This window comes from Neopsephotus bourkii, unplaced genomic scaffold (assembly GCF_033783945.1).
Source record: "Neopsephotus bourkii isolate Nb327-2 ecotype Australia unplaced genomic scaffold, CSIRO-AGI_Nbou_v1 NB_1821, whole genome shotgun sequence".
Classification (NCBI taxonomy): Eukaryota; Metazoa; Chordata; class Aves; order Psittaciformes; family Psittacidae; genus Neopsephotus; species Neopsephotus bourkii.
The window spans coordinates 326,235-342,913 of record NW_026902294.1 but is presented as its reverse complement, the minus strand read 5'-3'; the positions used below and the strand labels follow the sequence as shown (position 1 = coordinate 342,913).

General features: G+C 46.9%; 1 protein-coding gene across 8 annotated transcripts in view; it reads right to left on the bottom strand.

Moving 5' to 3' along the window:
- The window catches only part of GPATCH8 (G-patch domain containing 8), a 49,503-nt gene that overhangs the window by 6,637 nt on the left and 26,187 nt on the right, over nucleotides 1-16,679 (bottom strand). For 4 of the 8 annotated variants that reach the window (XM_061343181.1, XM_061343183.1, XM_061343185.1 and 1 more), the window contains 3 exons: nucleotides 10,815-10,882; nucleotides 10,279-10,365; nucleotides 8,135-8,278 (listed from right to left, as the gene is read on the bottom strand). In XM_061343181.1, the coding sequence (XP_061199165.1) occupies nucleotides 8,135-8,278; nucleotides 10,279-10,365; nucleotides 10,815-10,882 (299 nt within the window). Of the gene's footprint in view, nucleotides 1-8,134; nucleotides 8,279-10,278; nucleotides 10,366-10,814; nucleotides 10,883-12,927; nucleotides 13,813-16,679 lie in introns of those variants that run through there. The other 4 variants (XM_061343187.1, XM_061343189.1, XM_061343186.1 and 1 more) reach the window with 2 other exon arrangements.

The following is a 16,679-nucleotide window of genomic DNA, read 5'->3' as shown; positions in this document are numbered from 1 at the left end:
TTCATGAGGCTTTTTTAGAGCACTGTGCAGAAGTTCAAGTGACAGAAAGCAGCAAGGAAAGACTTTCCCACCCAAACAGATTTTTCTTTTTTGGTGCACTATGTGAAACCCTTCCAAAAGGCCCAATTCCAGGAAGGATCATGGAGCCAGCTTCTGAGGAAGTTTCACGTTTTCAGGCACTTCATGGAAGGCCTGAAACACTAAAGGGATCAAAGCAGTAGTCACTTGAGAAAGCTTCTTGTACAAGTTGGACAAATCATCGGTGATTTGTAAATACACCTGTGGCTGCTGACTGCCTCTTGGATGGAGCAAAGTCAGCACAGAATGGTTTGTGTTGGAAGGAACCTTAAAGCTCACCCAGTTCCAACCCCCTGCCCAGGCAGGGACACCTTCCACTAGACCAGATTGCTCCCAGCCCCATCCAAGTCAGGCTGGACCACAGACAAACAGTGGATCTGAAAACTAACCCAAAACTCAAATGAGAGGCATTAAGTTGTCCCAATGTAAAGAGAACATTGCTTTGTGAAAAAGGGGAAAGATTTGACAAGACAGGATTTTCTTACCTAATGGTATTTACTAAATATGGTTGAGTGCTGCCAAATTCAGAGGGGAAGACACACAGAAAAAGCTACAGCTATAGACACTTGCAGAAAGAAACTCACTCTTGTGATCTGGCCTCCAAAATTAGAAGGGTTTGCTTTCAATACATCGGCTGAAAACGTCCCATCACAAAGAAGAAAAGAAAGTAAAAATGTAACAAGAGTGGAAGAGAGGAAAAAATACAACAAGCAAGGGTTAGGGCCCAGGCTGCTGCTGGGGTGTGAGCTACTCTACCGAGCAGGAATGAGCCAGTGAAGCTACAGGACGGAGCTCAGGGAGTCTGGAGCAGGAGCGGGGACACATACACACATACACGCTCAGACACAGCAATGATCCCACCTGGAACAACAGAGCTACTTTCACCAGGACAAGTAAAGGGCTCCAGGGTTTTGTGGTGTATGTTCAGTGCTGAGGAGTGATTTTTTTTCCGAGAAGGAGGAAAAAAAAAAAAGACAAAAAAGAAGTGGGCTAAGCAATGCCATCAGCTTCTTCATGCTGATTCAAAGAGCAGCTCTAAATGCTTCAGGAAGTTAAAGTTACCAACAGCTGACAGAACTACTGCACTGGGGTTTGATGCCAAGTCTCTCAACCACTCATCCCTTTGCAAAGCACATGGCCTGGCTATTTACCACAGAACGAACTGTGACCTTTTCCTTTGGAGAGGAAGGTACAGTAGTGCACTGGGAAACCCAACCCCAGCCATGGCTGTAAATATCTCCCAGGAAAGCAAACAGGCTCCAAGCCTGTTGGTAATGCTGTAGCTGCTCATGATGCCTTCATTACAACAGACAGCTTTAATGGAAACAGAATTAAATGCCCATTTCCTTCGATGCTGATCTTTGTGCGTCTCTGCTCCCCAGACCTCCCACTCTCTGCATGTATCAACTAGAGGTGATGCAGCAAATCACTGTCCTGGTGCCCTGTGACTCCAGCACAGGCCATACAGCAACACCCAGCCACACCAGTACCAGAGCCCTTCTAGGTGACACACCATCAACCCTGCTTTCAAGGCTGCCAAGAGTTTACTACTCCCCAAACGAGGGAGAAGTTGGTCTGATTTTGGGAAGCTGACTTTGCAAAGGACTAAGATCTCAAGGCCGAGTTTCTTTTTGTTGCACACCAGAAGGAAGAAGGGTCTTGCTGGCGATAGAAAAGCTCCACAACTGCACTGGGCCATTCCCCTGGGAATGTAAAATCATAGAATCCCAGAATGGTTTGGGTTGAAGGGACTTAAAGCTCATCCAGTTCCAACCCCCTGCCACAGACCAACACTGAACTTACAAAATAGCCAGAACTTTTCAAGATACCCTGTCAATGACTGTCACCTCACTCACTGTGCATCACTGAGTCCAGTCATTTACCCATGCAGAGAACGGTGGATAACCAGGTAAGCACAGCTATGCCCACCCTACACCCCAAACCTAACTGGGGTGAAGCAATTAAAAGCCTCAAGTACAGTTTCACAGCAGTAAAAGCGACGTGTGGAAGCACTGAAATGCTTTTTGCTCTACTCCAGGGCTCAGCCTTCCCACAAAGCTGTTGCAAGAGAATCGATATTTAAGCTTGGCTTACACTAAAGAAACTTCCATCTAATCCTTAGGCAAAGGTTCATGATTTTAATCCTCCAAAATCTCTAAATTACTTTCTGGACCACACCACATGTGTGGGTGCTCCTCCTCCCCCCCCCCCCCAGCAAAGACATTTAGTCAAGGATTTCATGTAGCCGCTGTATCGTCCTCAGAGGGCTTCTCACTAACTCAGGAACAGGAGCCCTGGGAGCCCATCTCCAGGTGAAAGCAGCCTCTTCAGGTCTTTGCACAGTGCTCAGCAAAGCTATCATTCCTGCAAGAGGATTAAAGCCACCAGCCTGCATTACATCAAACACACAGCCCTGGTGTTACTAGAGGACTTCCACATTAGCAAGCTTTTTTTCTTCATCGGCAGTGTGTTTTCTGAGGAAGCAGCAACCCACTTCCACACTGTACGATGAGAGTGACCATGAAGCCAAGAAATCCTATTCTGCTGGGTTGTTATTTCAGCTCGAAGGGCCACATCAGTGCCCACAAACAAGGACACAGATCACCAGCACTTCAATAGGCTGCCCAAATTCCTGCCTGCTAGCAGCAGCACTTCAGTGCCTCAAGCCTTTCTTCAGCTTGGAATTGTGTTTCCAATTAATAGCTGCCACCCACCTCAGCTGTGTAACAAAGCATAGCATTTTAAGTTTTCAGCCTTGTTTCTAACAAAATTACTCAGAAGTCTCCAAACGTCCATGGGAATGCAAACTGAGCTTCTCAAGAACAGGTTTTCTGTAAGATCTGCTGCTACCTCAGTGCTCCAGCACAAAGGGGTCCTCGACCATCTCCCAGTGACCGCATAGCTCAGCAGTGGCCAAACTGGCAAACACCACCATCACCTTATGGTTCCCTTCAAGCTGGCCTCAATGAGCTGCACTCGGGCATCAGTGAAAAGCTCCAGAGAGAGCCCATCAAGGACACGTGAAAGGGGTGAAAGGAAAAGGGAACAATGAGGATCCAGGAGCTGTTGTAACAGCGAACCCCTCAGCACATGCTGTGGCGACCATGCCAGAGGTTTTGCTGGTGGGATGGTGTGGAGGGAAGACCTGTCCGGTACCCAGCTGGAGGGTATGGCTTTCCAGGTTCTGATAAAGGGATTTCCCATGTTTTAAGTTGACAAAGCCACGCAGTTTCACTGAACTGAGGCCCATTCAAGAGGCATTCTTTGCCTAAAACTGCAGAACAGAAAGTGTTATTCTCAGAATAAAGCCCTCTGCTACACTGCTTTGCTAGACCTGCAGATCCTAGCCTTCCATGAGAAGCCTTCATTCAAGAGAGCAGGACAGACTTTATGGGAACCATGCACCATGAGATTTCAGAGTTGGTTTGAGACAGGAGACAGCTTGTGGAACAGCACACAAGGGTGGCAGAGCCTGATCCTCCCCTGCTATTGCTGCCAAGTCTCTCTGCCAATCCCTATTAAAGGATAATGCACTTTCCATTGCATGCCAGCACATCGCTGCCTTCCTGAACTTTTGACATGTGCTTGATTCTCTGCCACAAAAGCTTATAGGAGCAAACTACACCATTAGCTAAGTAAGAGCTCAAAGGATGGCAACCTTTACAGTTTCACAGGAGTGAGAACACAAGCCCTGCTTATTTCTGGTAATCAACATTCTCTGCATGCTCAGAAATGAAGTGGAAAGAGCAGAGGGGAAATGGCACAAAACTGCAGCTTCATTTCATCTTAATTTCTTCCCCGACACCTTGGTTTCAACTTAGGAAAACATATCCTGTGTTAATGGCACACGGATACCCCAACGCCAGTGGTCAGTGCCCAGGCCCCACACAGTCATAGAACGGTTTGAGTTGGAAGGGACCTTAAAGATCATCCAGTTCCAACCTGGAAACCAGCTTCCCAGAGAAGCATCTGGAGGTCTTGGTGGACAGCAAACCACCATGAGCCCTTGCAGCAAAGAAGGCCACCAGTTCTACCACCAGAGCACTGCCAGCAGGTCAAGAGAGGTAACCTTTCCTTTACTCACTGCTGGTGAGGGGTATTGGTGCTGAATACTGATTTTATGGAGCATTCTCCCTGCAGCAGGGCTCTTCTCCAAATCCATTTACCATCAGCAAGCAAGCAGCTCGACAACTAAAACTGGGCTGAGAAAAACACTACGAGGTTTTCTGAGGGTAGAAAAGCCTCCCATGTAGCACCCACTGCCTTGGAGATTCTCTCTCCAGTTTCCTACATCCAAGCTGTGCTTGAAGATATTTAGTACTGGAAAGCACAAGTGCAAATCTCCCCAGATCAGGGAGTTCAGGGTTTGGATTTAGACGACTCATCAGCCACAGCAGGGACTGCGCGGGTAATTTTATTGTGCTTTAATAGATTTCTCCAAATAAATGAGGGCATGAAGAGAACTGCAGAGCTATAGTCTCAGTTCTTGGGTTCCATCCTTTTTCCCAAAGAACTTCTTTATGGAAATACATTCCCTTTGTCCTTTTATAAAGAGAATCTATGGAGAATTCAGCTACATAAAAGCCTGCATTTCAGTCCTGGTCAGAGCTCTCACAGTGCACATGGCAGAGGCTTATAAAGGACCACATTTGGTGTTCACAGGGAGTGTGGAAGGAGAATGTTTTTATTCTGTTGGGTCAGTGACTGAGGGAACAGCTCAACCCTTCACTGGGATGTGAGCAGGGAAGAGGTGAAGCTCTGTGAGACTGTATATAAATTCTTGATGAAGTAAACTAAGAGTAAGAGCTGGCTGCAAACACCACATTACTTACATGTGAGGTGATTCCAACTCTAAGGATTTCTGCAACATCCCAGGCAGGGGTCCTTCATAACCTACCAGTCCTTCTACTTGGCAGGGACCCCTTCCACTGGAGCAGCTTGCTCCAAGCCCCTGTGTCCAACCTGGCCTTGGGCACTGCAAGGGATGAGGCAGCCACAGCTTCTCTGGGCACCCTGTGCCAGCGCCTCAGCACCCTCACAGGGAAGAGGTGAGTTCATTTTCTCTCTTGCAGGGACACCTCCATGAACTCAAGTCACTTTAATTCCCCTGGCCTCCCCGAGGAAGGACTGACCATTTGGTGACTAGAGAGGGTCACTGCTCTTTCAACCATCTGTACTTCTCATTCCAAGAAATAACCTCATTTAAGAAAATCTAGGGCACAACGCTGCACGCCTCCAGCAGGACATTTCCAATGACTTCAACAGCCAATGATTTGTGATGAGAAACTGAACATGATTTTCCCTGTTAAAACAATCAAGAAATACTGCCTTTTGGACAGAAAGGTGTTGAGGTCGATTCAAATAAACCCAAATGCTACATGAAACCAATGTAGTCAGGAAATGATAATAATAAAACCTCCCCTTTAATTGTTTGGTGTTAACAAGTTGGTCCAGAATTTATCCGGTAGGGATCAAGCCACTTACCTATCATCCCTGTTTCGCAATAATCAGGAGTTCCTTCCTGGAATACAAGACAGTGTCTTTATAACTGGAGAGTGGAAAGGGATCTGAGGACGGAACAGCTATTTCCAGGGACAGCCTAATGCTCACTGAGCCGCAGAAGGAACAGGCAAACACTTCCATGGCATGTTGATGCATAGTTCAAAATACTTAAAAGCAAAAATGATCCTGTGGAAATCTTTCCAACAAGCTTAGGAAAAGGCAAAAGGAAGCACTGATGCCTCAAGAATTACCACTGAGAAGACGAAACACTGCAGATAATATACACCAAGCTGGTTTCCTGCGGTCAGCTAGTGCAACATCTTTCTAAGAGCCCCCTCATCAGCCCACTTTGAAGAGAAGTTGATGGTTTTCCTCAAAACATTTATGGAACATTGCCTTCTTCTCTAAAGAGGCAAAAATCTGAAACTTCATGTGCCACATCTTATTAAAAAGAATTTTTTCTTTAAACTACCTTAGCATTTAGAGTAGACTGTAGGAAATGAGCCTTCCTTGAGCAGCAGCGGTCAGCAGCAGAGGGCTGGTGTTACTGACTGAATTCACCTTCACCATTTCAGGTAAGTTTCGAGCCCACTCACTGAACACTGACCCAAGAGGGTGACACACATTTCATGGCATAAAGCTGGACCAGCAGTTTTTTTCCCTAAGCAAAGAATGACTGCTGCTTTGTATAAATCCCTGTGTGTCTAGAAATTAACGCTGGGTGACAGAGTGAGTTTGAGGGTTCATTTTCTCCAAAGCCTGCTTGAAGTTACTGCAATGGATCAATATTATCCAAGAACATCAGTTCCTTTAAAATAACTACCACCCTGTGTGTTCCCATTACATTTTCTTGCAGGTCACTCTTCTTGTGCTCCTGCTGATGACTCCTTTCATACCAATGACGGCTGGTTGTCTTTCACAGGTTTATTGTTTCTCCCTCCACAGCATCTCTAGATGCTAGAAAAACTCTGGACCTTGCCAACCTTATGAAATCCCAGCCTGGTTTGGTTTGGAAGGGACCTTAAAGCTCATCCAGTTCCAACCCCTGCCACAGGCAGGGACCCCTTCCACTGGAGCAGCTTGCTCCAAGCCCCTGTGTCCAACCTGGCCTTGAGCACTGCCAGGGATGGGGCAGCCACAGCTTCTCTGGGCACCCTGTGCCAGCGCCTCAGCACCCTCACAGGGAAGAGCTTCTGCCTAAGAGCTCAGCTCAGGCTCCCCTCGGGCAGGTTCAAGCCATTCCCCTTGGCCTGTCCCTCCATCCCTTGTCCAAAGCCCCTCTCCAGGCTTCCTGCAGCCTCTTTAGGCACTGGAGCTGCTCTAAGGTCTTCCCTTAAGAAGCCTTCTCTTCTCCAGGCTGAACCAGCCTCACACCAGTCCCCCTATTAATCACCCAAGGGATTTAAACAGGAGCTAACACAGTCGTACTGCATCACCACCTGGTAAGAATGTGACACAAACAAGTCCTTCAGCCTCCTAAATAGATGCATGTCACTGCACTCAAGTTTCAATCCAGTTGATGGAAAGCTGCAGGTGAAGTTCACTGCTATCGGGTAGCACAACTGTGCCCCCAGCTCTGCCAAAGCAGCCCCCTTTCACAGCACAAAGTAAAGGACTGACTTTCTGCTCTTAATTCTAACAAACCACAGTTCATCACAGTACTCAAACAGGAACTGCCCAGCCAGGAGCATTCCTGTTAACACTCTGAGTTATCACATTCTATACTAAATAAATGGGGGGAAAAAAACCCAACTCATACTCTGTAATGCCATAATCTTAGTCTTAATCTGTTGCTTCACTGCTATTTCGCAAGATCTAGTACTCGACAGCACATCCTCCTGAAGTTATCAGCATATGAATGATTGTATCCTTGGAATTTATCAGTAGCAACATTCAAAAACCTCCTCTTGAGTTTTCATCCCGAGAGGAGCACAACACTGCTACCTGCTGTATAGCTGCCTCAAACAGTTAGATGAGGCTAACACATGAACTTGCAGTGTTTACTGTGCAGTCTGAAGTACCATGTAGATACCATGGTACATCCCTACCTTGGGAGCAAAGTCAGTTCCACAGGGATTCTGAATCATCCTTCTCCCAAAGGTTAAAGAATTTGGGAAGTGCTCCTTTTTTACAGTTCCTTTGCCACAGCCCATGATTTCCCAGTCTGCTTCCAGCAGCTTGACAGAACACAGACTGAAGTAATGAACAGGTACATGTGGCACATAAGCAGCAGCTGCCAAAGCTGCACTACGTTAAAAGCTGATGCAAACTGGAAGCCCTCCCTCCCCACAGGTCCGCTCCCCAGTTTAACAGCAGCCAATTTGCTGGGTCATTCAAGATCAGGCTCCTCCATGCCAACCATGGGCTGGCTTTTGTGTTTGCTGGGTTTTTAAATACACGATGGCATAAGAATCTGAACCAGTGACATAAACCACCTATTTCTGGGGCTGTAAGGAAAACAAATACACTGGGGAAATTCAAAGTGTTAACCACAAACAAGACCACTGCAGTGAATATCAAACTGATGAACTGTGCTATCAACGCTTGTTTTTACCTGCTTGTGAGCGTGATCATAAGAGTTGATGTGGTTGTCAAACTCTTGATGCTTTTGGTACTGCTTGTCACAGAGTTCACAGTAGAAGTTTGCTCTGAGGTCTTCCAGTGCCTTGGCAATTGCCTTTTCTTTATCAACATAATCCTGCAAAATTCAGACACACAAACAAAGCTTCTGTTAAACTTCCTGGAGAACAAATGGGAAGATGATCTTCTCCTGAGATACCAGCACGTGTGGTGCTGATGGCAGTTTTGTGGCTGCAGGAGGAGAGCTGCTCAATTGTCAGAGATGAAAAGTGAGGTTCAAAGCCTCAAGCTCCCACACAAACAAACTGGCAGCTGCCGGCTCACAGAAGATGTGCAAAATACTCATCAAACCAAGCAAGAGCGTGGCTTTTGGTACAAAATCTTTGAATTTCAATGCTGATACCTCCTCCATTTTGAGTGCTAACAGATGTCTGCTTCATCTCAGTTTGTCTGCAGTTCAACAGGGAGGAACAGGGAGCTGGGGCTGGCAAAGCATGGCACAGAAACCGTGGAGATTAACTCACTCCAGCGTAGTTTTACAGTCAGAGCAATCCTCCCAGGAGCAATGCTGTCCATTAAGCTGAGCTCCAACACAGTGGTTACACTGGGAGGAGGTACAGGGAGTTGCCAGTTAGTAAAAGAGGGGGAGACCACCTTAGAGGTTGCTGACAGTACTTTGTTTCCTTGTATAATTCACCATTAGGTGCAAACCGAAGCTCCAAGCACAGGAGGTCTCAGCTGGCAGTGGTCACATCCTCCCTTCTTCAATTACAGTCCCATCAGCAAAGTTAATATAACACCACCCAAACCCCAAGCCAGGGCAGGTTTATCTGAGGCACACAAAACCAAAGCTACAAATGCTGCATTAAAGTGTGCTGTGCTACCATCAGCATAGCCCATATGGCCAGTTAGAAAAGGGACTTCAGCTGGGATAGGGAGAAATTCTAGAATTCAAAATAGCCTAAGATGTGAGAAAAAGCACTGAAGAGTTTAAGAGATCCCATCTTCAACACAAACTTCTTATGAGGAGTTTCCTCACGTGAGCAAGAGCCGGTAGCAAATATTTAAGAATGAACTACTATGAAAGCTCTTGTCCTTTCCAAGATCTTGTTCAAGGCAGCATGATTGCTGCCTCAGCAAAGTGACATTCAAGTACTGCCGAGCATGTTTTCTATCATGCAAAACTCATGTAAAAAGTTTCAACGGGGGAAAAGATCTGAAAAATTCTAGTGCTAAAAAGCTGTTCACCTTCTAACTAATAAAACCTATTTCAGGTTCCTGCCTCTATCTATCGCCAGAGCCCCTTGTTGAGACATCATCAACGCAGCTTCACAGAGGCTTGAGCCTGAGGCTGGTCCCTAGGAAGACAAGGGAAACAGAGCAGCGTGAGCTCCCCAGAACAATGACATGTAAAGTCCCTCCGAAACGCTGACCAAGCTTCCTGCGCCATGTGCCGGGGTTTTGTCAGGAAGCATCCTGTGGCTCAACAATGCAAACACAGCCAGCTGAAAGCTCAGGAGCACTACAAAAGGAGGGAATTAAAGAGCATTTCTTGCTTGCTTCTTGGTTGTAGAGTTCTCTGAGTTTCCTTTGAGACTCACTGAATGGCTCATCAGGATGCGGCCGCAGTTGGCAGTTGCATAATGGACTCCTGCAGAGCAGTGGAAAAATGAGGCTGGCAGAGATTTTCCGCAGATGAAACCAGACAGGCAAGAGCCTGAAGTTAAAGCCCACTGATGATACACAGCAGAGCTGGGAGAGGCTGCCACCAAGCTCCTGAGGGGAAAAAAGCCTGGGCTGAATAGCAGCAGGGAGACAAAACAGTCTTGGAGAGCAACATACCTTCAAGTGCGTTAGAAAGACAACTGCAAAACTCAGGGACTTCCCCATAAATCACACTGCAGACCCGAGCTAAAGCATCGTGCTATGCAGCTCACACACCAACCAACCACTCTGAAACCAAGGAATGCTTCCCACCTTACAGCTGCTGCGTGACGGGAGCAGGGGGGTGCTGCAGGAGGGAAGCAGGCTTTGGGCCACTTGCTGATGAGAAGGGTCCAAACCTTCCCTCTGCAGCCTGCCCATGGGAACTCCAACATTAATGCCCTGGGTCAGTACCTTGTATTTCTGCCTCAGCTCCTCAGTGTCCTCCTTCTCCACCTCAAGCACTCGCCTCCGCTCGGTGGCGTCTTCGGCGTAATCAAGCTAAAAAACAAATGAGAAGCTGTGATTTGTCCCAGGAGCACTCTGCAGAGCTGACACTGCCTGGGTGGGCAATTTCAACATGATGAGGTTTGAAACAGGATCCTTGCCTGTGCTGCTTCACTTTCCCTGTCGTGTCATCCCACAGTGGAACCTGCATGGGAAGCAGTTCATCCACCTGTGGGGTGGATGCTCCTGGCAGCCCATGCACTGCCAGAAGCAGCCTCAGCTTTACAGAGGGGAATTCCAAAGCACAGGAGTGCCAGACACAGAACCTGGATACCCACAAGTAAACACAGGATGCGTTTTAGGAGAAGGGTTTGCTACTGTGTTGATTTAAGAGTGAGTTTTGCTTTACCGGTGATGCACAAATCCTCACTTTTAGATTTCTCCCCTATCCCTGAGAGCCAGGCAAGGAAGCTGGGTGACATGGCAGGAGCTGGGTGACTTACCTCCATTTCCATCCGCCCCATGCCCATGACATCATACTTGACAACGATAGGGATGGGATCCGTCCTCCCTGGAAAAGGAACACACAGAGAGGTGGTCAGTGGCTGCTCTGTCACTGCAGCTTGCTTTAGACATTGGGTTTGGGTGGTTAGAGATCTTGCCTTGGAGTGCAGAGACCAGAAAGCTACAGTGAACCAAACACAAGCCATTCTCACAGCTTACAGCCAAACTGCTTCTTAGCTCCAAACCAGTTAGAGTGAGATGCACCCCGAGTACTGATCAATGGTATTTTTTGAACATTAACTGCTCATATAAATTACTGGTGTGGTCAATGTTCAGCTGTGACAAGTCCTAGGGCAGGACTTGAGAAATGCACCTTCCCCTCAATGCTCCCACACCAGGCAATGAGTACTCATCTGCCGATATGAGCAAAACAAGCTATTAAACACCTTTCCCTGCTCTCCCACATTCATAACTGACCAGGACTTTCCCGTCCAGGATGTGGAAGCCTCTCTCCCTCCCCACAAGCCAGGGAAGCTGACTTGAGAAGCGTGGCTCGGAAGCCAAACTTCCTCCAGCCCCAAGGCCCACCAGCCATGTAGGCCAGGCTCTGCTTGCCCTGCTCTGCAGAGCTGCTCCCATGCCCACTGCTCCCTTGTAAGCTGTGAAAAGGACGAGTTGCGAAGAAAATTGACTTTGAACTAATCAAACTATGCTGGAGATTTCTTTTTGGTTTTTTAAATAAAACATATCTTTAATCCACTCATAACCAGCCAAACAAAGCAAAATGGGGCAGACAAGCACTTTACTACCACAGCTTTAGGGGTCTGTTTTGGTTTCAATTCTTATTCTCTTTCTTTTTACATCACAACTGGCGCTGGGTTGTGATGTAAGCCCACAGAACAAGTACTTACCTTCTCCGGAGCATACCTTGAGTGAGAAAACAGAACGTTTACTGCCCTTATCATTGCTCTTGGTTTGGTGTAAACAACTGGTTTGTTATACACACATACACAGATATTATACCTTTGGGCTAAAAAGATTAACAGGTTTTAATTGTGCCAAAAATAGTCCCTAGAGCCACATGCACAGCAGGTTCAAGTCTTTGAGACTGCTCTGAGAAGCCAGAGAGGCATCAAACATCAACTTCCCTCTTCTCCAATATATCTCTAGCTCCAGTATGGCTCTGGCTCCTCCAAAGAGTAAAGACCCCAGAGGGAACCTGCTCAGATTTGGGTCTTTTGAACTCTTCAAGTCCAGAGACTTGTGGTTTTCTATCAGAAACAAGTCAATTTAATCAACTGCTTTAAGCTTTTGTTGGTACAACCAGGAATGTGACTGGCAGAGCCACCAGGGCCACAACCTGATCCAAGATGAGAGTCTGACTGGAGCTTTCGCTCAGCTCTTTGCCATGTTTTCGGATTCAGGAGGTTTCTCTTCTGCCCAATGGTATAATAAATCAAGCAGTGACTGCAATTTTTAGCAAAAGGACCAAATTAAAGACAGGTTATAAAAATGACTTCCTAAGTGCAATATCACTTTCATAACGTCTCAGCCAGGGATTTACTGGGAAGTGGGAACCCAAATGGAAGGGCTGGCGCAAGCACCAGCAACACAGTCAGGTTCTTATCCAAGATTTTGTCTTTTTGGTTTGGGTCTTTTTTTTGGTTGTTTCTCCAGCAACTGAGACATTTGGAAGCAGCCTCATTGCCCTGGTAAACCCCTGTGCACAAGCAATGCATCAGTACTTTTGCCTTCTAAGGCAGTCAAAGTTTTCTTTTTGGGTTGTTTTGGTTTGATTTTACAAATCTCGTTGGAAATTGCAGTAGCAAGTGCTAGTGCCCATCATGGTTGGGGGGGGGGGCAAATCACGTTTGGACAGTATTAGAAATTTATGTTTAAACTGATTTTGGCAGTTCTAACACAAACAGAAACATCCCTTCTTAGCAATACCCTTTTAATGAACAAGGATCAGACAAGTGTGCATAAAGAAAGGAAAGGAAAGGAAAATGAAAGACCAAGCAGAAGGATGATGGCTACAACAGAGAAAGTAAGCCTAACATATTGGTGCACTGATGACAAAAGGAGTAATTCAGTCTGAAAATAAAAAATTACCACTGCTAAGTTTACCATCACCACAACAAGTCCAGGATCATAACGCTGTAAAAAAGAAACACCATTTGTTAGGCAGAAACCATCAGGGGCAGAAACAGGCCGTTTGCAGGTAGGATGGGTTAAAAAGATAATCAATAACAACACAAGGCTTCTTCCTCACCCTCCACCCCATCACCGTGCTTCGCCCTGTGGAACCAGGGAGCGATTTTGAGCCATGGTGACTTGATTCCAGAGCTGCAACCTGGAAGCTTTGGGTGTTGGAGGAGGTTGAGCTGCTGGCGACGGCTCGATTTCAGGGGCACATTTAAGCAGGCAGTTTAAAAAGGAGACAAAACAGAATCTTAAGGCAATTACAAACACTTTGGGTCAAAAGGAGCTGTGTTTTGAGGCAGGAGGAGAATATTCAACGGAAAAAGCAATGGGTTTTTTCAACTTAACCATCATTCTGTTACGAATGAACCACCTCAGAGCACGGAACATGGCTCCCAGCAGCAGCACTGGTCCCACCACCAAAACCAACTCCCTCCATGTCCCAGGAAAGCCACTGCAGGAAGGGAATGGGCTCTGTGCTGCCCCACTGGCTGCCAGGGAGATGGACAACAACCAAAGGGGAAAAGAGGATTTTTCAAGTTAAGCTTTTTACGTGCTCAGTTAAAGGACCTCCCCAGATTTACTCCAGAGCTACTGCGTGGGACAGGGGGATCTTCACCAGCATGGAAACACGGGGCTCGGGTGCTGGGGGACTCCCAGCTCTAGGGCTCTGCTGACTTTTTCAGGTACACCACCATGCTCTGAAGGGAAGAAGAGCTTCCAAGGCAAGGCAAGAATTCCTGTATCTCACACCGCTGCGCAGGGATGCAAGTGCTGCCCCATAGACAATTTTACCCCACGGTAAAGCACACAGACCACATAAAGCTGTGTCCGTCACCCCATGCCCCACACAACTTCTTTTAGAGCAAAAAAGCAGGTTACAGCTCTTGTTCAGAGACCCACAGAGGCTACAAACCCCAGAACAGAAAGGGCTGTTGTATAAAGACAGTTCTACACAAGGGGAAAAACCTCTGTGGAGAGGACAAAGCACAAACCTCCAATGGTTGGGTTGTTGGAAAACCAACAGCTTACACAGGAGTCACAGCTTAGAAAATCCAGTATCTTCAAGTAAATTCAGTTTAACTTAATTCAGACATGGAATGAGAGTTCAAAACTGAGCAGTTATCTTTTGTTGCTTTCCTCTTCCCAAAGAGTTGGGGAAACTTGTTCCCAGCTTGTGAAAAAGCACTTATCCCCAAAATATGCCCCAACAGCCACCCCATTCCTAGAGCCCATTCCAGAGGGCAGCTGGGCAGGGAGGAAGCTTCTCCACTCCTTTCTACCTGCAAAAAGTGAAAGGATCTGAGCAAATCCTTTGCCAAAGGTGCTATAAATTAATAGATATTGGGAAAAGAGTTAATTCCAATGCTTCGGGGTGTCAGTCCCAGCCCCTGGGGCGTGCTGTGCAGGAGCATTATCACTGTTCAGCTGCAGGATGCGTGCTCCTGCTCTGGACACAGGGATGCTGCTGCTCTGCTCTTCCAAAGGGAATGAAGCACCAGATGGAGCTGCCATCTGAGCCCCTCCAGGAACACTGGTGCTCTCAGCACGAGAGCAGAGGTTTTGTTTTAAACAGTCAAAGCAGAAAACAGTTCTCATGGCAATGTGCAGATTGAGAAGAGCTGCTCCCTCCCTCAATATTAGGTACAAGCTGCTTTTGAAGGGCTGGCTAATGACAAAGAACAGGATGCTCCCACTGAAGGAAGATGTACCCCCAATATGAGTTAATGTAATTCAATTAACTATATTTCAGTGTTATCATTCAGGTACAGCATGTGAGCGCCAGAGAGGGGAAAGAACAGCCCAAGTCCTGCTAGGCTGACATCTTCATAGAAATTCCGCTCAGGTACAAGCTTTGTGGGATATAATCCTTTAGGATGACTGATACGACACTCTTCATTGGAGGAGAACTGAGAGTCTTGGGACACAATCACACTGAGCTCTGAGGATTTTTACTCACTATCTTTCTGCTACAACCAAGAACAAAACCACAAGAGGAAACAGCCTCACGTTGTGCCAGCGGAGGTTTAGGGTTGTCAAGCATTGGAATAAGCTGCCCAGGGACATGGTGGAGTCACCGCTCCTGAAGGCGTTTAGAAGATGTGGAGATGTGCTTGGGAACATGGGTTAGTGGTGGCCTTGGCAGTGCCAGGTTGGACTTCATGAGCTTAAGGTTTTTTTCGCCCTTGTTGATTCTATGACAGCCCAAGAGGCATCACAGTGAAAACTCAAACTCCTCATTCAGCACAGCAAAAGGCAGGAGATGAGGAAATCACTGATTTTCACTGGTGACAAGCCCTGGCACGCTCTGTGGTGCTCCTTGCTGTCTAAATCCCACACTACGTTTTGAGCTCATTCCGACTGCTGCAAGCAGCAAACAAACAAGGGCAACCTTTTATCCCGGTCTCCTTTAGGAATGAGACTTGTGAGCTCATCCTGTCCATGTCAGGCTTCTGGAAGGGGTCACAAACAATCAGGAGATTCAAAGGAAGCCTGAAGTGTCTGTCGCCCGCAGCAGTGAACAAAGCCCCAGTGAGCAGAAGCTCTTTTTCAAGTACACAAGGGACTTCAGCCTTACTAAGCAGGAGAGAAAAGACAACTGAGCAACAAACTGCAAACACCCCAATCACATGGAAAACTCCGGAGAGGAGCTCGAAGCTTCCTGGACAGACAAGCCCAGGGTGAGAGTATTCGCTCTCTGGGTAAGTGGAGGGCTGAAGAGCCCTGTCTGACCTAGGGCCCCGCTGCAAGGGTGCGGACAGGCTGTGCATGGCCGGGACTAACTCACCTCTCACACACTCAGCCTTCAGTTTAACAAGGCTACTTTAACACCATGTGAACACACAGGGCAATAAAGCCCAGTACTCTGTCACAGAGAGAATAATGATTTCACTGGCTACATGCACTCAAGTAACCCACAGCATAACACCCACAGTGAAAGGAAGGTTCTTGCACACTGAAAAGCAAATCTTCCTCTATGTCTGTGGTCTTGACACGGCAGTGAAGATTCGGGTGATGATAGCAGGCTTTCAAAGCCACATTACCCCACCTTCTCAAAGCTAGCTTCACATGAAAATACTGGGCTTAAAACTATTGCAATGACTTATGTTGCAAACAAGTGTGGATAAGTTAAGAACTCAGGTTCCCATGAGGACATGTTAAGATACAAGATTACATTTATGTGATCTATGGCCTGCGTAAGGCTGGCAAATCATCTACATGTAATGAATAAAGGCGTTGTTACACATTTTTATCTTTCTCTTCCATATTTTCTTGTATTTATCACAAAGCTTCGAAGCCCAGAAAGCACTGTGACATTCCTCATCTCCTTCTGGTGTTTCTCTCAGATGCTCATTGTTCATGTTCTCAAGGCCTGACAAACATCTACTCTGTCTGCTTTTGTGAGATCAGAGTGTTCAACAGATGGAAAAATATATTAATATATTAGTTATGAACCATTTGGTGAACTGGTGACAGAGCCAGGATTCCAGCCCTCTGCAATTCAAGCCCTGAGCTTATTACTCTGAGCCGCAGCTGCCAAGTGATCACATTTGTGCCTGTCTCAGTTGCTGGAGTGCTCAAAGCTCAGCCTATGGCTCCCCACCCATGCAACAAACCCAGCATCCAGGAAACACAGCCTGGACAGCCACAGCCCCTGACAC